Here is a 25,267-nt window from a genome sequence, read left to right as displayed (position 1 = left end):
TTGCTGGAAATGTTTCTCAGACAAGAGCTGCTAACTCGTTTGCAAATTGGAATTTAAGATGTTTTCTTTAAATGAGCATTTATCTAAAAAATATGAATTAAAAACCAAAAAAAAATAAAAATATACGTCTAAAAAAGCTTGGACTCAATATTTGTTATGTGTTATAGCCTATTTACATTGCACAAAAAAACCTCGGCTATAACAAGTAGTCAGAATACAATGCCAGTGTGACCATTTGTTTCATTTGGGCTTTCATAGCAATTGCAGTTTGGTCGTACTGATTTCATAGTAATCGGCCCAAGAATATTATCGATAGGCTTGATTTTATTAGCGTGCGTGCGACCGTGCGCTGCGAACGTGTGTGTGTGTGCATGTTACGTGTGTTTTCGGCTTGTTAATTTTTTTTTGTTTCCTTCCTTTTTTGTTGTTATTTATTGTGCGTGTGCGTGACAGCTGAGCTTTAGCAGTGGTCTTAAAAAAAATATTGAAATTTAATATATATTTAAGAATAGAGGTTTGCACAATATTTGTGTCGTCCACTGACGAAATTTTGTACATTTTGTAGCGTTCCACGGTCGGTGTGCAGAAAAAGTTAAACAAACAAAAGAAATAACCGACCGAAAGAAAAAAAAATAAAAAAAAAACGCGTGTTGAGCCCCGACGAGGAGAGCAGAGCTGCAGCCGCAGCCGCAACTGAAGCGCGGAGTTGGTAAAGGCAGCTAAGAGAGCCAGAGAAAGAGATCTCAGTACGAGTTGTTTGCTTGAAGTCGAAACAATTGTTCCATAGCTCTGCTGGCAATTCTTATTTTTTATATATATTTTTTTTTTGGTGACCGTCTGTTGTTCGTCGTCGTAGTCGCTGTCGTCGTCACATCGTCATTCGTCTCGTCGCCTCTTTTCTTTTTTTTTTTTTTTGCGAAGCGCGCGCGTTCTCGGCTCTTCCTCTTCCGGCCAATCGTCAGCGAAGTTCGCAGAAAACAACAGCAGCCAGAAATTGCGATACGAAAAGGCGACGAGAACAGTAACTACAACAACAACATCAAATAAAACAAAATGGTAAGTTTGGAAAATATTGCATTCGTTGTTTATTTATTTGTTTGCTACTATGATGACATTTGCATTTCCTTTATCACATTTGATGGCCAAAATATCAATGGCCACACTCTGCCTGCCGCCTCTTTTTTTTTCTCAGTCAGCAGTAGCGGCTGTAGCGACAGCGACCGCGGCAGCGGCAGAATAAGCAGCTGAGTGTGCACATGCTAGCCGTCTCGCTTGCTCCCGTTCAATGCGTGGCCAGCCACATGGTGAAAAAAAGCAAAAACAAAAACATTTCAAATGTGACAAGACGCAACGAGAGCGAAATGAAGAAGAGATGCGTGTCTGAGCACGTTATAGAGTCTGGCCCCCTCTTTCTTCCCTCTGCCCCGTTTTTGCGAATTTACTCAGCTGTGGCCGCAGAACGACACAATTAATTTGCATTGTTTGTTTACATGTTTTTGATCAGACAATTTTATTCATTTGATTCAATCGTTCTCGACATGTAACTCTCTTCTCCTCCACACACACACACACACACCTCTATAACTCTAACTCATCACGCTTATATTTCATCACACAATGCAAAAACAAAAAGGCGAACAAAAAAAAAATGTGAACAAATTTTTGTGCTAGGTTAGGGTTAAGGCCATGCGACCGTTGCCATAGAAACCGAAACCACGCTGCCATCCGTTCCCCCCTTTTCCTATCCCACGTTTGCCATTCAGGGAAATGCTCACGTTTTTTCTCAGTTCATTTCAAATCGCCATGTGAATTGCTTAATGATACTCAAAATGAAATTAAGAAAATTCTTGAGAATATTCCTTGTATTCAGGAATTACATATAAACAACTTCTATTTGTCGATAATGGATCACGATTCTTTTTTATTTTATTATTTATTTTTAAACTAATTTCTTTAAAAATCCATATTTGCAAAAAAAATTTCAAATTTTTTATATTGAGTTGAATCGTAAATGATGTAAAATTTATATTTAAATATTGAAATCTTAAAATGTGGCCAAGAATATATTTCTATGCATTTATATTTGTTTGTAAAAATAAGTCTATATTAAATTTGATTTGATTTGATTGAGGCAAGAGTGATTTTGTAGCTGAAATTTCTATGAATATTCACAAATGAAGTGAATTTAATAATTTCATAGTATTGTATATAGTCGCAAAAATTGGAATAATTTCCAGAGAATTTTATACATTTGTTTCAGCAGTGTCAATCCGCTAAGCACACGTTAAATGGTAGTTTGTTGATGTTTAAAAACGAGTTTGGGTTTCGACAACAATCACGATGACAGCGTAAATTTAATGTGACTTGCGTTTAGAAATAGTAACAGTTAGCGTAGAATATTTGTGACCGACTCCGTTTGATCTATGAAAGACATAAAAATTATGCAAATGACTAACAGTAGATCAACTAAAGATCAAGTGTTTTTATGTTATTGTGGAACGTGCAGAATTTAGCAAAGACAGCAACCATAATATTAGCAAGTACGCAAACCCAAAAGTGAATTGGACTATTCAGTGTTCGTCCTTGGCATGATTTCACTGTATTTACTTCTTGTCGCTGGAAATGTGACTTGAGCAGCAACAATTTGGCATGTGACAGAAGCAGAGTCAGAGGCAGAGGCATCGAGCAGCATCGCAGCAGCAAGTGGGAGTGGCATCGGTAGTTGACGCTGCCGCTGCAGCAATTTCCCCAGCGGCTTTCAGCGTATTTATCGTTGTCCGTTTGCTTTTCCCCAATTCGCTGCATTTCGCTGTGTTTCAGCGCATGCGTTCAAATTGCAATTCCTGTTCCTGTCCCTTTTCCTCTCCGTCTCCTCCTCTCGCTGTTGCAATTCCCCTTTGCGATGCATACACACGGCGCTCTTGCTCCACTTGGATTTTCAAATATATGTATGTATGTTTTAACTTTTATTTTATGCAATTTTTTATTGGTGTGTGTGTGTCTTTGTTGCTCTTGTCATTTTGTGTGTGCTCTTCTTCTTCGGGGCTGTTGCTTTAATTGTCATTTTGTTTTTGTTTCACTTTTATCCATCAGTTTTTGTTTTCGTTTTTATTTTCGCCTCAATTGCGATTGCAACCCTTAAGGGATTTTTGCTCACAACAATATCAAATGTGCCGCCCCTCCACTTCTTGCTCTTTCTCTTCCTCTTCCTCATCATCCTCATTTTCTTTGCACTTTTTCTCCCATTTTTGGCAAAGGCAACAACGTGTTGATGTATTTCCTTCACACACACACAAACACACACACATGGGATAAAACACATGTTTTTGTGTGCAAAATATTTAGCATTCTCTTTGTGTGCGTGCTTGTGTTGCAAGGTCATTCGTTTTGGTTTTATTTTGTGTGTCAGAAGCTTGCAAAAATCTGTTTTGAAGAGGGGGGGCGGGGGAGCAACAGAGGGTTAGCTGGATTGTGTGCGCAACAATAGGATAACTGGCAGATAACAGGATATGTTAATTGGCTTTGACGGGAAATGTTAAATTATTTTGTAAGCACTCTTATTCTGTCGCTTCTCACAAGAGTTAAAATTGACATTGGAGTGGTTATTAATCTACGACTGGTATATCGATTATTGGTATATCGATTATTTTTATAAATTTTGGATTTGTTTCCTTATATAGAATAAACTTCACTAAAGAAACCAATTAAAATCATAAATATTGGTTTAGTATACAATACATTTTATTATATTCTGCTTAAAATCTGTTTTAGGTTAAATTTAAAAAGATTTGAAATGTATATTTATAGAAATTTTTATTATAGTTAAATAAAGAGTTATATGTATATTATTATTTATAATTACTTATTCTTATAGTAACTTATAATGTTCTAGGCTGAACCTAAGAAGGTTTAAAATATATAGTTATAAAAATTTCAATTATAATAAAATAAAGAATATTATATTATTATTATTATTATTTTAAATGAGTATTGTTCGCATCTTTGAAACATCGAAAAGCTCTTGAAAAAGTTGCTAGCTGAAAATTTCAATAATTTAAAGTGAAATTCAAAGCTGCAACCATTATATATATTGGTTCTGGATTAAAATTATTCTATTTTTGCTATAACTATAATTTGACACACATTTGAAGGGTTTTACTTTTAGAAATAATGTAGATTATTCTATATTTATACGATATTCTCTGAAAATAGTTGTATACAATATTTAATTTATAACTGAAGTATATAAAATAATACTAAATTTGATATATAATATACTAAGTTGAATTACATACACATTTAAATCGTTTTACTTTTAGATTTGATATGAGTTATTTTTATATTTATATTTATGTACTATTCTCTGGCAATAGTTGTATACATTTATTTAGTATTTTATTATACTAAATTTAGTATTAAATACTAAGTTGCATTTTAGGGTAAAAAGAGTACTGGCTGCTGAGGTTTTTGACTCGATATTAACATTGTATTAGTATGAGTATTGTACTTCACTATAGTGTGGTATCGCATAGTGTGTGATTTTACTGTAGCTGTAGTCGGGATTGAGAGCGTAACTTCGAAAGGGGGCAAGTGTCGATGTTGTTTTTGGGTTGATGCAAACATTTTGGCACATTTGCCGCTATTGCTGCTGCTGCTTCTGCTCTGCGTTCGAAGTGGTCGCAGAGTGTGTGTGTGTGCTATGCTGTGTGTTGTTGTGCCTGCTGGCTTCGAAAGTTGCCAAGTTCCAAGTTCCGTCATTGATTTATCTCTATCCATAGGCCAGGACAGGCCAGGCCAGGACGCAGGACAGCCAACTGCTGTGGCAACTTCCAGGCAACTTGTGTGCTCGATGTGGCAGAGGCAGAGGCAGTGGCTGTGGCAGTGGCAGCCAACCAACGAGGCAGGCAACCGGTTAACTCTTGCTATCTTGCTCTAATTGTCGCTGTGGTGTACATGCCTCATCCCGTTGTCGTCCTTTGCCTGGCCAAAGTGTAGAGGAGAGCGGTGGTAGAGAGAGAGAGAGGGGGAGGGGGGGGCTTGCACCCCTCTTCCTTGCCCACTCCACCATCATCACATCACAACGCCACGAACATCGTGATGATGTTTGTAGGCTCGCTGTGTGTTAGTTAACCAGGCAATCCTTTTGTTTCACCAGCTCTGCTGGGGTAGCAAAGTGTGTCGGTGGTGGAGGGGAATGGGGAGGGAGATGAGTACGGTTATGGTTCACTGGGGGTTGGCACATTGCACATACTATAGTCCTATAGCGTAGTTTCTCTTGTGCTCGTTGTTTCGTAGTTCGTCGTAGTTATCGTTCGGTATCTCTGCATGCCAAACATTTTCGACTGCTTCGTTGACTTGCTTTATGGGTGTGCGTGCATGCGTGTGTGTGCGTCAGAGTGTGAGTAGTCAAAGTGTGTGCGTGTGCGTGTGTGTGAGTGTAAGGTGGAATGCTATGTTCAACCCTTTCTCGAGTTATGTGTCACAGTGGTTCACAAGTGCTCACGATATTTATTTGTGTTGAGGATGCGATAGTTTATTTCAAAGAAGATTGTACAACACGAAAGATGAGAATGAAATATTTGCACAAAAATATGTACGAAATTGAAAAATCAAAAAATACATCTTAATATTTGAAGTTCTTTTAACAGTTGACAGTTTTCTTTTCATTTATTAAAATGATATCTATCTGAAATTCCTTTCAACAAATTTATATATTATACAACAGTTCCTCAAAATCAAAACAGAGTAGCTTACATTAACAGAGTTCATCTCTGGAATAGAGCAGACGACATGTATTTATGTGTGGCATTACATTACATATACGTTGCTTTTAAACAAATATATCGAACAGTTTTAATACATTTAAATATTTCTCTTTTTTGGTTGGATTTTGTGCACTTAATGCTTCCTAACCGAATTACATAAATTATGGTGACTTAAATATTTATATCGTATTGAAAATAATAGAATTATGCTTAAATACGGACAAAAATAAAAGCAGGTGTTTCAACCGATATAATAATAGAAAGTGTACAACAAAAAAAGCAATATAAAATGCTTGGTTTACGCATTAAGTACATGTTCTTATGTATTTACTTATTTAATTATATGTTATTATCCTAAAGTATTTCTAAAAGTAGAGAATAAATTTGATAATTTCTTTAAATCATTTACATTGTAATAAACATTTACTTAAAGCAACAAAATGTTAATGCTAAAAAGTATTTAAAAGAGAATAGCATAAATTTGATAATTTGAATATCACATGATTTTGCACCACTGTGCAGTCAGTGGCAGTTGAACGTTGTTATTCAAATGGTGGTTGCCCGTTCCTCTGACCGTTCAAAAGTTGGCCCATCCACCCACGGTCCCCAAACTGTAGAATTTGACAGCAAGGGGTGTTTGCCACGTCAATGCTGCTGCTGCTGCTGCTGATGTTGCTGTTGTTCTTGTTGCTGTTGCTGTGCCAGGAACAGGGGATGGATGGAGTTTTGAGTACACAGGTACAGGGGATTTGGGGAATGGGTGATGGGTGATGTGGGGTAGCTAGGGGTTGGGTGTCGGATGGGTGCTCGTCGTCGGATTTAGGGTTTTGGGATTGGGTTGTGCACACGTCGCCCGTCCCCCGTCGCCTGCCGCCTGCCGAAAAACAAAACTGCAAGCGCTTTTGCTACGAAATGTGGCGTTGTGTGTGTTGTGCGGTCCAAACAAAGATACGGACTCGGCACAGCACAGTAGTTGGCTCCAACACGAGCGCAGGAACAGTCGCAAAATTGCAGCAGCAGCAGCAACAGCAACACTAGCAATATTTTGTGGCAAGTGGCAAGTGTCAAGTGGTGCCACCTGAACTGACCTAAGCACCGACTTTGACTGCGAAATTCCTCCGACATCCATCCAATCCCCAGCGTCGTCGTCGACTTCGTGCTGTGTGAGTTTTTTTTTCATCCACCCTTTTTTTCTCTCATTTTCTTTCGCATTTTTTTCGCTGCTATTTTTCTTCCTTCTTTGTGCCGTTTTTTCTAAACAACTGCGACGTTCTCGCTCGCTCTCGCTCATACTTTTGCTGTGCGTTAAATTCTTTTGTCTGCGTCACTCTTGTTGAGCGCTGAAAAGTGTGCTACATTTTTTTTTTGTTGTGCTTCGCTTTTTTTTCTGGTGATTCCCCGTTATTTTGTGCGCATTTTTATGTGTGTGTGTCACAGCTGTTTGCGGTTTGTGTGCGTGTGGCAAATGGAAGAAGAAATGGTGTTGTTTAATTCGTTTATCATCAATTTTAATTAAAACGTACATTTTTGTTGATTGTGTGAAGTCAATCAATTAATCAATTTGATTTCCATTTTATTTGATTTGCAGACATCGAAAAAGCGCAAAACCTTTTTGGACGCCGACGATGATGATGGATTCGACGATGATGATTCTGGCTCTGATTTCGATGATGATGAAGATCCAGATCAAATAGAAGTGCCCGGTAAGTTAAATATGCCATGTATGTACATGTACATTTTTGATAAATGGCCTTTAAATTGCCTCAATCATACTCAATACACACACAAACACACACACACACACACACAATGCAAAACTTGTAGTAAACTTTTTGGCCCAGCTCGCTTGAGGTGCAACTCCCACAACTGAGAGATTTTTGGCACAAAATGCTTGTCTAATAATTTGAATAGTTTCTGCAAACGAAATTGTAAAATCGATAGAGTATGCAGCAGTTGTGAGCACTTTAAATAAAGTATGTCTCTTATATATAGACAAGAAAGTACGAAAAGAAATTAAAAATTAATATAAAATTTATACATAATAGAAAAAAAGAACATCTCTAATTATTAGAGATGGGGTAACTATCGATAGGATAGTAAGAAGTTGAAAATTAAATTAAGGGAAACATCCATCTTTAGAGATGGATCAACTATCGGTAGGATAGTAAGAAATTAAAATGTTACATCATAGAAAAAACAAACATCTCTAATTATTAGAGATGGGGCAACTATCGGTAGGCCAATAAGAAATTGAACATTAAATGAAAATTGTACATTTTAGAAGAAAAGAACATCTCTAATTACTAGTTAGTGATGGGACAACTTTCGGAGAGTATTTGCCAGTCACTAAAATTAATTTTGTTTCCTCTCGTTTGCTGCGTTGCAAGTTTGCTGTTGCATGCGACAGAGATGGCAACTGCAGAGTCCCAAAACTTGCAATGACAATTTTAATCTCAACAGCAAGATAAAAAGTTAAGGAAACCTGTGTAAAATAAACTTCTGTCCAGTCTATAGAATATTTTCGTGCTTTAAATGTGAATTTGAGATGCGCATTCATTAGCTAATTACGAATGGGCAAGTGGACGATATTCTGCCAAAAGTAATTGTGCTTTTCAGCGAGGGTATTCCCCAGACTTGATTTCAGTCAGTTCGAGAGACGTAATAAATTTAATTAAAATTCAACTGAAATATTAATGAAACAGAGCAAAGCAGCAGCAGGAGCAGCGAACTAGAAAAGAGAGCATGCCAGGAATTATCTGGCTGAGCGAATAGCTAGCGGAACACATCTCGCACACCTGGTTAGAGGGCGGGGTGGTAAGTGGAATGGAGGGGAAGTTATAGAAAAGGAAGGGGCATAGATGTTCATAACATATTTGCATTGTGATTGCATTCAATGTGCTCTCTATATGGTCAATGTGTGGCTGACAAAACAACAACACTCTTCATATCCATCCACAACTATATAATTGATATATACTCTGTATACATACTCTGTATATATCGTGTCTAAGGCGCTGCTTAAGTCACATCAATCATACGTATGTGCCCCGATATGCTGCCATATATAGCATGTCTCTATATACTATTATTTATATCTTATGTGCCAGCTTGAGCATGTAATTGTGGTTGTATTGTAGCTGGCGTCCAGTGCGTCATCATTAGCGATGTCGTCGTTCGTAATTCAATTTAATTCGATTGAATGCATTATTATTGAGGCTCGCTCTCTGTTTCGTCGACGTCTTCTTCTTCTGCTTCTTCAATGCATATCAAACAGTAGCAGGCAGCAGGCAGCAGGCAAATCTTCCAGCCCAGGCCAAACAGCTGCCTTAAGCCCAATGAAACATTAATTAACAATCTATTATTGATGAGCAGTGCAGCCGCAAATAACATTACAGCCATCAAGAATGTAATCAATTTGCATTTGCTGCTTCAATATCACTTATTGCAAATTTCGAACGCATTTAAATTGGGGGAACAAAACACAACTAATGATGATTTGTATTAAATGCAAAATTTAACTAGGAAGAAAGCAATCCTAGTAATTAGTATTTAAGCAATTCTAGATACTATATATCGATAGTTTAAGCACTCATTCGATAGTTTCTAAAAACTAGCACTGACATGAAGAGGTTTAAATGGGGGAAAGTAATTATTGGTTACTTGTATTAAATGCAAAATTGATCTAGGAAGAACGCCATAGATAATTTATTCAGTTAATCCTTGGTAATTAGTATTTAAATACGATATATCAATAGTTTAAGCACTCATTCGATAGTTTCTTAGATTTAGCACTGTGTAATAAAAAGAGTTTTAAATGGGGGAACGTAACTAATGATTATTTGTATGACATGCAAAATGGAATAAGAACGAACTCAAGCAATATATTTGATATTTAAACAATTGTAATAGTTTCGATAGTTTATTAAAGTTGTTAGCATTGGACATTCAATTGTAATTTCTATAATATAACTTATAATCATTACGTTTCTTTCTTTTAACTTAAGTTTACAGTTAAAACTACCTATTAGTCGGGTATTCCTCTTGAAAGACACTTTTTGTATGGCGTTTATACTTTTCAGAGCAATTTCTGTAATTTAAATGTTCTATTTTAGTATCATAACAGTTCAATAGTTTGTGTAAGGTTTCAAGAATGCTTGAACTGAAATATTGGCTAAATTGAGGATATACTTTGATGTAAAAATGATATAGTAATTTATTATGTTAAGTTATTTAGTATTATTATATTAGTACTACTGTACCTTTAGGTATACCAAAATCTATCCATGCTATTTAAATTCTTATTATTATTATTGTCAGTCTCTGGTATTTGTAGTCTCTAAAGTCGAGGTCACATCCATTTAATTCTTTCGCCTCTAACAACTGTGTATCAAGCAAAGCGGCAACAATGTCTTGAGAGGAGCTCTTTGCAATATATGATGGTATAAGATTTCGAATTTGTTGTTTAATTTGTCGAGTGTTGGCTTTCAAGTGCTGCTGTGAGCAAAGCTGACAATATTTAGAGTAGCGCAAGAATGTATAGAATGCAATTGTTTTTAGCCTTATGTTGTTTATATGTGTTGAAGTTAACAAAGTATTATTTGGGAGTAAACAATTCGTAGGAGAATTTGCGCCACGTAAGCAATAAATATTATGCCGCGTTCTACGTCGACGCAGTTAATGCGACTCAATTTTCATTTTCAATGTCACAAGACGACGACGTTTGCGATGTGAGGTTGTGATGTGGTGTGGTGTGGTGTGGTGAGGGGAGGTGTGGGGGATGTGTCCACTTGCCCACCGCGGGGGTTGTTTAGCCATCAACGGATGGAGAACATCTTGAGGTGTCTCAGCTGCACCCTCGCAAAAGCAGGTAGCAAACACTTGACTCCACCTCCCCGTCTCTCTCCCCATCACACTGCAATTATGCACACACACACACACACGCAACCATTTGCTAATTATGTACTGATTATATACAACAAGGGGGAAGGGAGATGGAGACTGTAAGGATGAAGTGAGGCAGAAGGAAGGCAAGCGAAGCTTGGTTGGGTTGGGACTCCTACACATAAGGCAGATAGCGTTAAAACAACAACTGCAACTGGCGAGCAGCGGAGAGAGAGACAGAGAGAGTAGGAGTGGAAGTGGGAGGAAGCAATTGAAACAGCAACGGAAACAAATCGATTTGTTGTTGTTGGCGTTAGCGTGTGTGTTGTGTTGTGTTCTCAACGTCTCGTCGGACATTCCAGGTTGCAACTTCAGCAACGGAGCACAAACAGAACCTAAGCTCGTTATTATATGGTAAATATTTTAGATGTCATTATGGTTAGATAGATTATTAGATTTCCCTCGAATTCCCAACAGCACAGACTCTGGCGAATTATGTGCCAATTGTGGCATTCTCTCTCTCTCTTGATTTTTAGGATTATTAATATTTCCTCTTCAATCATTTCTTTATTTTATTGCCTGAATTAAAGAGCATAAAATGTCGAAAAGAAAATGTGCTTTCAAGTTTCCCATTTGAACTTTTATCACGCTTTTTTTATTTGTACTGTGTTTATAAACTTTTGCACCATTGAAATATTTTTATCAGCAAGGAAAAACAAATAGAAGAAAAATGGCACGTGCCACTAGCAGCAATTCTCACAATCTGTGCACCGTGACAGCAGCAGCACAGTGATTAAAAATAAGTCAAATGAAAGCATTGTGGTAAATTAAGTTAAAAAGCTTCGAAAATTTTGAAAATTGTTGCAATGAAATCAACAAAATATTACATATTTTGTATATATTTTTTTTTAATATTTGTTTTTGTTTTGTACCAATTTTTGACCACTGTGCGGTGCAGTTATTCATTGTGTTTGAAGTATTTGGTAATGGTTATTGTCGGTACGTGCTGCACGTTGTTTGGGTTGGCTAAATAAGAGGCAAGGGATGCTATAAGTTAATTAAAGTCTTTAATACTTGATATATAGTAAGTTAAATACTTGATATATAGTAAGAAAAAAAAACAAAAACACAATAATTTTATTTTATTACTTTAAAGATATTTGGAATGAGAATTTGTATGTTATCCTAACTAATATTGAAGATATTGATGGACTTTTAACTGTAACTGATATATGGATAACAATTTGACGATAAATTAAAATTATTTTATAAAAATAAATAAAACAAGTTGTAATGCATTTCATTGACCGCTATAATAACTATAAATTACAATTTATGTCAATCAAGGACTTAAATACCTAAGATATATACACAAAAATAATAATATACAATTTAATAATAATTAAATAAAACGATTCAAAAAAATATATTAAACAATCAGCAGTGCATTGAAATTGAAGTTATCAAAACTAATTTGATTCTCAGCAGTTTCTTTTAATTAGGATGTTATAGGATAATGAATGACTAATACAGTCAGCGCCACAAAAAAAGCCGCACTTTTAAGGGTTACGAATTTGTAACTTTCAGGGCCTGTGATTTCATTATATGATTTCGGATTCGCCCAATTTTTTTTTTTAACAAGTTAATTGATGGTATGTTAATAAAAGTGCATATCAATTTTTATTTTAAATTTGCTTTTAATATTAAAAAAAATGTTGCTTTTGGTTTCACCCTAGTTTTAACGACTTTTCACTATTATGGCAAACTTAATGAAAAAAATCATAAAAGTAATAATAATGAAAAAATTCAACAAAAACTATTTTTTTCCAATTGAACACCATACTAACTATAAAAAAAATATAAATCTAGGCAATTTAACATTAGACATATTTTTTTAATTTAGCTTAATACTTAGAAATGCCGCCTTTGGCCTTAATTACAGATTTTACCCTATGGGGCATAGAATCGTAAATGGAATCCAAATATTCCTTCGTTATATCGTGTATCCATACTTTTTTCTATAATTTGTTTTAGCTCCTCCATAGTTTTGGGCTTTCGCTTTCTTATTTTGGCCCCCATATAGGCCCCAACATTCTCGATTGGACTAAGGTCTGGACTGTTTTCTGGCCAATCTAAGGACTTAATGCCCAATTCCTCCTTCAAATTTGTTATCTTTAGATAGAAAAATGTTAAATTTATCTGAATAAGTTGTTTTGATAACAATCGGACACTGAATAACTCACAGATCGGGCTCGATGGCAAGGTGCAGAATCATCCTGAAAAATGGGTTCTTCTTCTTCTTCACTTATGGACTCAATGCTAGGCACAACTCCACTTAAAATTATTTCTTTGTATTTTTCTGCATTGACCATACCCTGAACCATTAAAATTGATTCAGTTTTATATTTGGATATGCATCCCCATACCATAACATACGGTGAATGCTTTACTGTGGCTATGCAGCAATTTTCACGTTTTTACGTTTACCCACGTCTACGGCGCACCTTGAGAATTCCATCAGATCCAATGAGATTAAATTTGGACTCATCTGAAAATAGCACTCTTGACCAATCAGAATCAGTCCAATTTGAAAAAAGAATTGGGCATTAAGTCCTTAGATTGGCCAGAAAACAGTCCAGACCTTAGTCCAATCGAGAATGTTGGGGCCTATATGGGGGCCAAAATAAGAAAGCGAAAGCCCAAAACTATGGAGGAGCTAAAACAAATTATAGAAAAAGTATGGATACACGATATAACGAAGGAATATTTGGATTCCATTTACGATTTTATGCCCCATAGGGTAAAATCTGTAATTAAGGCCAAAGGCGGCATTTCTAAGTATTAAGCTAAATTAAAAAAAATATGTCTAATGTTAAATTGCCTAGATTTATATTTTTTTTATAGTTAGTATGGTGTTCAATTGGAAAAAAATAGTTTTTGTTGAATTTTTTCATTATTATTACTTTTATGATTTTTTTCATTAAGTTTGCCATAATAGTGAAAAGTCGTTAAAACTAGGGTGAAACCAAAAGCAACATTTTTTTTTAATATTAAAAGCAAATTTAAAATAAAAATTGGTATGCACTTTTATTAACATACCATCAATTAACTTGTTAAAAAAAAAATTGGGCGAATCCGAAATCATATAATGAAACCACAGGCCCTGAAAGTTACAAATTCGTAACCCTTAAAAGTGCGGCTTTTTTTGTGGCGCTGACTGTATATTATTTTCGGTATATTTTGAATGTCATGGTACATTAATATACTAAATAATGATAAATATACCAAATTCAGTAAATTTGTAGTAATATTTTGGTATATTTTAAGAATATGGTTTTATTGAAGATGGGTAGCGGGTATCTTACAGTCGAGCCTACTTGACTGTGGTTCTCTTACTTGTTTTAATATGATTATTATTATTATTATTATTTGAAATGCAAACATTCCAAATAATAACAAATAAAAAACGTCTTAAACAATTTGATTATCTTAACTAATCACCATTTGAAACATGTATTTTTCTTGCAGGAGGCGGTCGAGACTTGAACACTGCAGTTACCTATGCCCAGAACATTCGAAGTGGAGTTGGGATTGCGACGCCAAAGCAACAGGCGAACAACAGTGGGGCGAGCAGCAGCAACATCAGTACTAGTGGTGGCGAAATATTTCTCAAATTGAGCAACAATAACAATAATATAAATAGCAACAATAATATCAGTAAAGTGATTAGCAGCAAGCCGACATCGTTGCTGCTTAGCAACAACAACAAAGTGAGCAGCATAATTGGCAACAAGATTGTCACCAACAGCACCACCAATAACAACAACAACAACAACAACAACAACAACATCAGCATCAACAACTTAAACAACAATAGTAATAGCAACATCAACAACAACATCAGCATTATTGGTCGCAACAACAACAACAGCTTAATTGGAGCAACGCAACTGAGGCCAACAATAACGCATACGGCGAAAGTAACGGGCGGCAAATTCACCGCGTTGCCAAGCACAATCACAACTAAAGTGATCGTCGACAAGAACCTTAACAGCAGCAACATGCCAAAGAAAGTGACGGGTAAGTGTCAAACACACACAAGTGCAAATGCAAACACACACACAAACACATAAGCATACGCATAGAACGCACACTCACACTCACATGCACACACACCCACACACATACATAGATAATGGGCAGACAGACAAAGCTCTCGAAAGCTCTTAATTAATACGCTGTGTTCTTGTTCTCTTCTCTCTTTCTCTCTCTCCCGCTCACTTTCAAACTCTCTTATCAAATCGGCTGCTGCTGCATAATTGGCTTGCCTGCTATCTCGCTCGCTCTCATACACATGCATTGTATGGTATTTGTTTTTGTTCCTCGCTCGCGCGCCCCTCTTTTGTTTTTCTTTTTGGTTTCGATTCGTTTTGTTTGCTTTTAAACCAACTCCCTCCCCCCCCTAAACACACACACACATAAACCACCTTCCCCTTGCCGTCTTGCCATGGCCTGTAGCTGCAGCCTTGGGCAATGTCAGCACGACAGCAACAACAACGAACACCGCTTTGGCAACCGCCAGCACAAGGATCAATGCAAACAGTGGCAGCGCTGGCATCATGCGCACAGGCATTGGCAACGCTGCTGCAACAGCGAATCTTAGCTCGGCCAGCTCCTATTTGAGCAGCGGTGCTGGCAATTATTTGAACAGCCTGAGCACCAACGATCTGATGAGTCTCGCCGCTTATGTCGCCTCCAAAGGTGGCAATGCACCCAACACCAACATTCCCGCCACCAACAGCAGCAGCAGCAGCAGTAATAAGAATAACAACAACTACTTTGCGGGTGGAGGCGCCTCAACGTCAGCCGCCTCTGCTGCCAATTTCAATATGGCCGCGTCTTTATTGGCGCAGAGTAAGTCCTGTAATGTTGGTAACAACCAAGAATATGCCTATAAAAAACAATCACATAATTCCATTATGGTTCTTTCTCTCTCACACTCAGTGCGCGTGTGTGTGTGTGTGAGTATATGTAGTTTGCGATAGTCTGGCAATGCTCAGTTAACATTTAAGCTGTTCTATTAACTTAGCAGCGTCTGTTAACAGCACTCTCAGTGTGTGCGTCTGTTAAGCTTTGCATCTCTGTTATCTTCGCATCAACTGTTAACAGCGCTTTCGCAGTTCGTCTTACAAATTTAAATTCATCGAAGTAGACTATGGATTTTTAAGCTTTGGGTTAAGCATTCGTTTCTATTCAGTCTTCACAAGCATCAAATAAGTTCTACACTAAAATTTGGATAAATTCATAAAAATATCAAATTTGAATTAATTTTGAGGATGGAGAATACTTCGCCCTGCGCTTCAGAGACGATGTCCGATGCATCGCCGCAGTTAAGCATTGATGTCGATCAGCTGCAGAGTTTCGTTGCCCAGCAGGTTGAAGTGGCCATGGACAAGTTTTGTGCCATGTACACGACAGCATTTGGGCAATTGGAGCTAGTGATTTTTCAGGATTTGCTGCCAAGGTTGCCGTCGAGTCCAGCAAATGGACATTTGCGTGTTGTGCGACGTGTGCTGCGTCGATTGGACGGACTGCGTCCGTTTGTTGTGAATTCCCAGCGGGAGAGTTATGAGAAAATCATTAAGAATTGGAAGCGTGCCAAAGATAACCACAAAAAGGGGAACTCCGAGTCCGATTCGAAGTTAATTTTGTCCGACGACGCTCTGAGGCCGCCGGTGTGCACGCCTTGCGATAGCTCCAACGAACCGTTGCCGATGAAGAAGTCCATCGATCGCAAGCGTATTGAGCTAATCTATAAAAATCAATTGTTTCCCTTGATTCCCGCAAGTCTCATCAACTTGCCAACGAAGAATGGCGATTTTATTCCCTTGTCTTTGTCGAAAAATCAACTCCCTGACTCGTCCACCGAATCTGTTCCTGTTGGTGATGCTAAGCACTGTGAGAGCGAAACGCGTCTGCTGCAGGTGAGTGTCATGCAGCACAATTCGTACTTCTCGATTCACCTGGAGCGTCAAAAGTTTCCGGCCATATGGAAATACTTCAACAAGCAGAAGTTCCGCAAGCAAGTCAGCAAAAATCGTATACCGTTGAGTGGCAGACGACTCAACTTCCCGCCATGATTGTTGGCTAGTCCCTCTAGATATCTCTTAAACTATTTCGCAATCTGTAACTCGAACGATTCTCTGCCAAATCCTAAATCCCAATCCCTCTTTTAAGTATTGACTTCGAAATGTGAATAAAATTATATGATGATAACTTTGAATTCTGCTTAGGATTGATGAATTTTTTAGCGTGGATTTGTTCTCTTTTGTTTCTTAGATTGATAAATGCTTTTGCGATCTATTCTCTTAAGAACTTTTATTGCAATTCTATAAATTTAAGTGATAATCTCATAGGTCATTCATAGCTCTGCTCTTCGATATCCTGATGATTTATTTAAGATCTCTTGCGATAAATTGAAAATTTGAAAACGTTTTCTTAGGATGATAATATTTAAAAGTTTGGCTTTTGGGTAACTTTAACTAAATGTTTCTTTTAGTCTTGCAACCTACTAATCACATGAACATTCTCTCTTCTTTTCTCGCCTCGTCTGTCTCCCTCTCTCTCACTCGCTCTGCATGTGCATCACCATCTCTTTCACACACACAACAACAACTACACAACTAACACCTGCAACGACATGCAACATGAACAACACAATTCCCCTCCCCTTGTCTTGCAGTGAGCTATGCGGGCGCTGCCACGCCCATGCGTACACCGTACAGGCCAGCCGCCCCCGCGAGCGCAACGCTCAAGGCGAATGTGCCCACAGCTGCTGCAGTTGGAGGCGTGGCCGGAGCTGGAGCTGTCGGACTTGGAGCAGCAGCTGCAGCTGGCGGCGGCGCCGCTGCTGGCGGAGGAGGCGCCATGAAGCTGATGATGGACAAGCTGCAGAAGTTGATTGACATGAAGCCCGAGTACTTGACCAGCGGCATTCCCAATCATGTGATGACGCAGCTGTTCATGCAACCGATGCGCATGCCACAGCCGACGCAGCAGCAGCAACAGCAACAACAGTTGCCCAATGTCGCAAACTCGGTCGTTGGCAATGCCGCCAATGCGCTTGCAAATGCCTCAGCAGCCGCTGCCTATGTGCAGCAGGCACAGGAGGAGGACGAGGTCGACTACGAGGAGATGGGCGTCGCTGAAACCTATGCTGACTATTGGCCAGCCAAGCGTAAGTTCAACTCTTTTCCCTTTGATGTGAAATTCCAATTAATATTCTAATAATTTTCTTTTGTGCAGTGAAGCTGGGCAAGAAGCATCCGGATGCGGTGGTGGAGACCGCCTCGTTGAGTTCCGTGGAGCCGTGCGATGTCTACTACAAGGTCTCCATACCCAACGAGACCATCAACAGCGGCCAACTGAGCGCCCTGCAATTGGAATCAATCACCTACGCATCGCAGGCTCACGATCATCTGTTGCCCGATGGGAGTCGTGCCGGTTTCCTCATCGGAGATGGCGCTGGCGTGGGCAAGGGTCGCACCATCGCTGGCATCATCTATGAGAACTACCTGAAGGGGCGCAAGAAGGCCCTCTGGATATCCGTGTCCAACGATCTCAAATACGATGCCGAGCGCGATCTCAGCGACATTGGAGCCACGCGCATCGATGTCCACGCTCTCAATAAGGTGTGCAATCTAGATATACATATCTGCATAGCTTAGTACTGCTTTCTAGGGAATAAGTGTTATATCAATCAAACACTAGTTAATTAACTTTACCGCAACCATATTTGAGTCTAAGTTGTTGCTCTGAAAAAATAGTTTTTAAATGCTATGCATCTTATTTTATATTCAGATGAATATGAATGTCGAATATGTTTATTATGAGCTATCATATACTTTAATCATAATTCTTTCTGGGTAATAAGTGTTATATTAAATTATACTGCTATTATCCAATTAGCTTAACATTTAAATTATTGTAATAACTACGACATTTTTGCCAACAATATTAGTTGTTAACTCCTATGCGTCTCTTTTAAAACGAATGACGTATTAGCTTTCTATTTTAATAATTTTTGGCTCAGTTAATATGTACTTTAAAGCTACTATTTTTTAAGTAATAAGTGTTGCATTAACGAAGCAGTATTTAATGAACTTTAACGTCGTGTTGAACATTCAGTTTTATGTCTAATTAGAGTGTAACATTCGTATTACACTAACAAGTACTTGTTAAAATAATATTTACTTAAATCCTAATGTGAAATTCATATTGAATTAGCCTAGCAACATTTAAATTGTAAATATTTGCTTTTAATCGCGCTACTCTTGAAGTAACAAGTGTGAAATTTAGTAAGCTTAAACGAGATGTACATCAAATTAATTCGGTTATATTTGATTTACTATGATAAGTCTAGTCTCTTTAGGTATCAATATATTTGTGTAATTAATTTGGAACTATTTAAATTACTGTGATGAGTCTAGTATTGCGATATTTGTCTTCTCAGTTAATAACATTGAAATTACTATAATAATTTATTAATATTCATGATAGCTAAGTATAAGTACAGTTGCTTAAATAGATGTCCGAAACTACTATTTTAAGTATTCAAATGTATTTCTAATTAGCCGAGTTCTATTTTAATTAAGAGTTTTGCTTTCTAATTGCTTTATTTTAAGTCGCAGTTAATGAACTTTAAGACCAACCTTAGGGCGTTGAAATACTCATAGTGTAACAAGCCAATAATAAAATACAATCTTGTTTTCTACTATTTGCAGTTCAAATATGCCAAGATCAGCTCGGATGCGAACAACAACTGCAAACGCGGCGTCATCTTCAGCACATACTCGGCGCTGATTGGCGAGTCGAACAACAAGACCGGAAAATATCGCTCACGTTTCCGCCAGCTGTTGCAATGGTGCGGCGAAGACTTTGAGGGTCTGATCATCTTCGATGAGTGTCACAAGGCCAAGAATCTGTGCCCCGTTGGGTCGGGCAAACCGACAAAGACGGGCCAAACGGTGCTCGAGCTGCAGCAAAAGCTGCCCAAGGCACGCGTTGTGTACGCCTCAGCGACGGGCGCCTCGGAGCCCAAGAATATGGCGTATATGGTGCGCTTGGGTCTCTGGGGACAGGGCACGGCGTTTGCCAATTTCAATGACTTCATTACGGCCGTGGAGCGTCGGTGAGTTAATCAACTTACCTATAAACTGTTTTTTGTATTTATTATTAATAAAACCCTCTTTTATGTTTTTTAGTGGCGTTGGCGCCATGGAGATTGTGGCCATGGACATGAAACTTCGCGGCATGTATATTGCACGTCAGTTGAGCTTCAAGGGCGTCAGCTTTAAGATCGAGGAGGTGCCGCTGACCAAAGAGTTTCGCAAGATCTACGATCAGTCCGTTGAACTTTGGGTGGAGGCCATGCAAAAGTTCACCGAGGCAGCGGAGCTGATCGATGCCGAGAGTCGCATGAAGAAGACAATGTGGGGACAGTTTTGGTCATCGCATCAGCGTTTCTTCAAATATCTCTGCATTGCGGCCAAGGTGAATCATGCGGTGCTCGTTGCCCGCGAGTCCATCAAGTATGGCAAATGTGTTGTCATTGGTCTGCAATCAACGGGCGAGGCGCGCACTTTGGATCAACTGGAGCGCGACGATGGCGAGCTCACCGACTTTGTCTCCACAGCCAAGTGAGTTGTCGAGTGCACACGATTTAGACAGAGACAGGAAAAGAGTTGTGTTTACTAATTGAATTTACACCCAAATTTGCAGAGGCGTCTTCCAGTCGTTTGTGGAGCGACACTTTCCGGCGCCCGATCGCAATCGCATCAATCGTATACTCGGTCTGTATGATGACACGCCGGCTGTTAAGACGGAGCCCAGCCTGCTGTCTGCCAGTAATAATAACAATAACAACAACAACAACCAGAGCAGCAGCAAACGCAAGGGAGGCGCTGCAGCAGCGGGCGCGGCAGGCAAATCGAAGAAAAAGAAACGCAGCGGCTCGTGGCCATTCAGCGATAGCGACGATGATGCCGCTCACACTTCGGGCGGCGATTGCAATAACAGCGACGATGCCGCCGACAGCGATGATGCCTACGATGAGGACAACGATGACGATGAGAATGACGATGACGACGACGATGATGACGATGATGAGGACAAGCATGACAATGATAGCGATCGTCATAGCGTTGCCAGCGATGCCAGCTCCGATTTCAATCCGTTCTTCAGCGGCAGCGACAGCGACATCGATCCCTGGGTGAATGCGCGTGCCAAGAAGTCAAGTGGCAGCGGCAGCAAGAAGACCCAAAAGAAGACCAAGAAGAAGACCATCAAAAAAGAGGCGAAGGCGGTGAAGAAGGAACCGAAAGAGTCGCCAACTCCAACGGCCACGAGCAGCAGCAGCAGCATGTCTGCGACTGTGGCAGCCGCTTTGAATGCGGCCAAGAGTCGCAAGTCGCAGCAGCTGTCGACGCAGGACAAGATTCAGGATCTGCTGCAGAAGAAGCAGGAGATGAAGGGCACCATGACGCCGGTGGGCGTGAATGGCGTCAAGTTGAACTACGGTCCTCCGCCCAAGGATGCCATCGAGCGTGCCTGCACCATGAAGGAGGAGCTGTTGCGCAAAATCGAACGTCTTGGTGCTCGTCTGCCACCCAACACACTCGATCAGCTGATCGATGAGCTGGGCGGTCCCGACAACGTTGCCGAAATGACGGGTCGACGTGGTCGCGTTGTCCAGAGCGACGACGGTTCCATACAGTACGAATCGCGCACAGAGTCTGATGTGCCGCTCGAGACGCTGAACATTACAGAGAAGCAGCGTTTCATGGACGGCCAAAAGGATGTGGCCATTATCTCGGAGGCCGCATCCAGCGGCATCTCGCTGCAAAGCGATCGCCGTGTGTTCAATCAACGGCGTCGCGTTCACATCACCCTCGAGCTGCCGTGGTCCGCCGATCGAGCCATACAGCAATTTGGACGCACGCATCGTTCAAATCAGGTCAACGCACCCGAGTACATATTTCTCATCTCGGATTTGGCGGGCGAACGGCGTTTCGCCTCCACGGTGGCCAAGCGTCTTGAGTCGTTGGGCGCTTTGACCCACGGCGATCGTCGGGCCACCGAGACGCGTGATCTGTCACAGTTCAACATTGACAACAAGTACGGAAGGCAGGCGCTTGAGACGGTGATGCGCACCATTATGGGCTATGAGACGCCGCTGGTGCCGCCGCCCACCGATTATAGCGGCGAGTTCTTCAAGGATATTGCCGGGGCGTTGGTAGGCGTGGGGATCATTGTGAACAGCGAGAGTCATCCGGGTGTGCTCAGCCTGGACAAGGACTACAACAACATATCGAAGTTTCTCAATCGCATTCTCGGCTGTCCGGTGGATCTGCAGAATCGACTCTTCAAATACTTTACCGACACCATGACGGCCATCATCAATCAGGCCAAACGTGGCGGTCGCTTTGATCTGGGCATTGTTGGTGCGTAAACAGTGAACTTAATTTTTAAATGAAATGTGATTTCTAATGTCGAATCTTATAGATCTGGGAGCCGCTGGCGAGAATGTGACACGCGTGCGTCTCGTGCGCTTTGTGCGCAAACATGCCACGGGCGTGGCACCCACCGAGCTGCACACGGTGCGCGTGGAGCGCGGCATGATCTGGCAGGAGGCCATCGACAAGTAAGTACACAACTCTTGCCACAACCGTTTTTTATATGCCATTCATTGTTTGCGTGTTGCAGATATGCGGATCTATTCAATGAGCACGAGGGTTTCTACACTTCGCATCATCTGCGCAATCAGAAGCGCACCGCTATCCTAGTCGTGATCATTGAACAGCAACCGACGCGCGGCTCCAGCTCAACGGATGCCGACGGCAGCAAGGCGCAAAAGAAAAAGTCACGCAGCAAAAAGGAGATCATGTGTCAGATCTATCGACCGAACACGGGTCTTCAGGTGCGTCACGAATCGCTCGCCGAGCTGGAGAAGAAGTATCGCAAGGTGCCCAGCGAGGAGGCCGAACCGCATTGGACCGAACAGTACGATGCCTCGGTGCACACATGCTCGCATGCCTATTGGAATGGCAATTGTCGCAACGTTAGTCTGGGCAACGATTGCGAGGTGAGTTCTCGATGACAGAGCTTTAAATTACTAAAACAAACAAAAATAATTTCTCGAATCATTTTGCAGGTTGGTCTGCGACAGCGTTTGTATCATGTGCTCGCCGGTTCGGTGCTGTCCGTTTGGGGACGTGTCGAGCACATTTTGAACACACGCTCCAACAGCAAGATGCAGGTGATACGCATGAAGACAACCGAGAGCGAAAAGATTGTCGGCACCATGATACCCAAGTCGTGTTATGAGCCGCTCATGAACGATCTGCGCAGTGATTCCGAGAAGCAGGAAGAATTCAACTATTAATAGGCTCGGTTCCTACCCCGCCCGTAACATTCATAAAGAGAAACAACAACTGATTCCAAGCCTCCACAACACACACACACACACACACTCATACACAAAGAACATCATTTCTCATCAACACACACACTTAGATGGAGGCAACGTTTGTTTTACATTTTCAGGATTTGTTCGCTACTATATTTTTTTTTTTAATATTATTACTATTGTAAGAACTGTTTATAGTTTTACACTTGAATTGAATTAATGATGTAATTTAGTTGTAGACGCTCGTAGATAACGTGCAACGATGTGTTTAACAGACGCACCCAAAAAGAAAGCAGAACTATCTTTTTTTGGGTTGCGTCTTACACTCACTGGCACACGCACACACATACACACACACAAACAAATTCATACACATCCACAAACACACGACATGAGAAAAGATATAGTGAAAACAAATGGAAACGCTTATTATATGGACTTCTTTCTTAATGATTTACTCTTTAATTAATTTAATTATTTTTAACATAAATAATAGTATCCAGCACATCTATACACAAGCACACACCTTCACACCACACACACATAACTCACACACCACACACAACAAACAATACATACGTAATGTGTACGTAACGCACTTTAATATATATATGTATATTCTTTATTTTTTTATTTTGGCTCCCACTTAAATTTTGTAAAAACTAAGAGGCTGCAGCACAGCGTGCAGCTTTCTTTAGTTTGAAGCAAAATACGGAAACTGAAAACATATTTAAACAAAACAAACATAAATGAAAAACACACACACACAAAAAAATATAAATAAAAACAAAAACAAATTAAAGCAAAACCAAGAAGAATTCTAACGAGAATCGAGTATGAAACCGAGTTAAGGCATTTTTTTTTGCGTCATAGTTGCTAAGTGAAAATGAAATGAAGAAAAGTCAAACTGCAGTTTGTAATGTAAGGTCCTCTAACTGTAATAAAACTTAATTTAAGTTTAGCCATTAAAGGTGTTAATATACATATATATATATATGCATATGCATATGCATATATGATTAAAATATACGAGTAAATACATACATATTACATACATACATATACCAAGTTACCATACATAACAACAAATGCTGTATGTGCCCGCAACGGCAACGGCAAACATAATAAACGCGGAAATGTGGCATACAAAAGGAATACACAACGTGCACAACTTTTGTTTTCATTTCGGGTGGGAAAACTGTTCAATTGTTGAAATTACAATTTCAACATCTGAAATTGCACCTTAAATTCGTGGTGTACTGGTTCAACTGCTTAACAAATTAAGTCTAGGAAGTTGCAATTCAAATTTGAACTCAGCCCCAAAGTATGCTACAAAAAGTTAAATGCATCTGAAGGTTTTAGAGAAATGATCCTGGCTCAGTCATATCCTGTCGGATATTGACGGGACTTGTTGCAATCGATTCGTGGTATCGATATCTATCGATTGGCATCAAAAAACTATGGTGTTATCTAAGAATCCAACACTTGTAAAATTTCAGCTTCAGAGCGAGTAGAAAATGGTCGAAATTACAAAATCCTGAATATCTCGCAAAGTAACGGGACGATTTGGATGTCCTTTGGAAGGTTTATAATCCTCTTAAATATAAATTGATTGACACTAATTTCAGCGTGATCCTGCCAAGGACTCTTGAGATATAGCTATTTTTCCCTAGAGCAAAAAGTCCTTTTATCTCAGCTGTTTAAAGGACTTTCAAGGATATTGTTTTAGTTTCTGCATCCTTTCATAGCCACCTATCGATTTGGAAAAGGACATCTGAAACGTCCTTAAAATGGCGAAGTTACAGCGGAAAATCTGAAATTAGGACGATTTTTCTATGCCACCCCCTTGGAAAATTTTTCAATGATTTTTTTGGTTTAATTTTGCAAATCCTTGAATGCAAATCGATAGTGCTGACATCTGTGAATACAAAAAAGCACGTCCTTTCGAGATCCTTTCAAATCCTGCCGAGTTATAGCTATATTTACGATATATATTTACCTTGGCGCATCCTCAAAGTATGCAACAAAAAATTTATTTGCACATTAAGAATTATTTGAGAAATGATCGTAGCTTAGCCATTTCGTTACCCATTTTAAGGGGACCTGTTGCAATCGATTCGTAGGATCGAAATCTATCTGTAAAAATTACGATCAA

The 25,267-nt window shown here is 39.5% G+C and overlaps 1 protein-coding gene across 3 annotated transcripts; it reads left to right on the top strand.

Annotated features, from left to right (window-relative positions):
* The first annotated feature begins 352 nt into the window (after window positions 1–352).
* LOC117578034 (protein strawberry notch) lies at window positions 353–24,073 on the top strand. 3 transcript variants are annotated; one of them, XM_034263150.2, is made up of 12 exons: window positions 353–1,056; window positions 7,354–7,468; window positions 14,175–14,726; window positions 15,171–15,560; window positions 17,389–17,883; window positions 17,952–18,337; window positions 19,430–19,836; window positions 19,910–20,344; window positions 20,427–22,147; window positions 22,209–22,347; window positions 22,410–22,788; window positions 22,858–24,073. In XM_034263150.2, exons 1-12 carry the CDS (start codon window positions 1,054–1,056, stop codon window positions 23,086–23,088), a joined length of 5,253 nt encoding a protein of 1,750 aa, XP_034119041.1. In that variant the 5' UTR covers window positions 353–1,053; the 3' UTR covers window positions 23,089–24,073. The 3 variants fall into 3 exon arrangements, with proteins under 3 accessions (XP_034119041.1, XP_034119039.1, XP_034119042.1); XM_034263148.2 differs by having other exon boundaries at window positions 15,165–15,560; XM_034263151.2 differs by lacking the exon at window positions 15,171–15,560 and having other exon boundaries at window positions 357–1,056.
* Window positions 24,074–25,267: the final 1,194 nt, after the last annotated feature.

This window comes from Drosophila albomicans, chromosome X (assembly GCF_009650485.2).
Source record: "Drosophila albomicans strain 15112-1751.03 chromosome X, ASM965048v2, whole genome shotgun sequence".
Lineage (NCBI taxonomy): Eukaryota > Metazoa > Arthropoda > Insecta > Diptera > Drosophilidae > Drosophila > Drosophila albomicans.
This window is presented reverse-complemented; position numbering and strand designations above follow the sequence as displayed.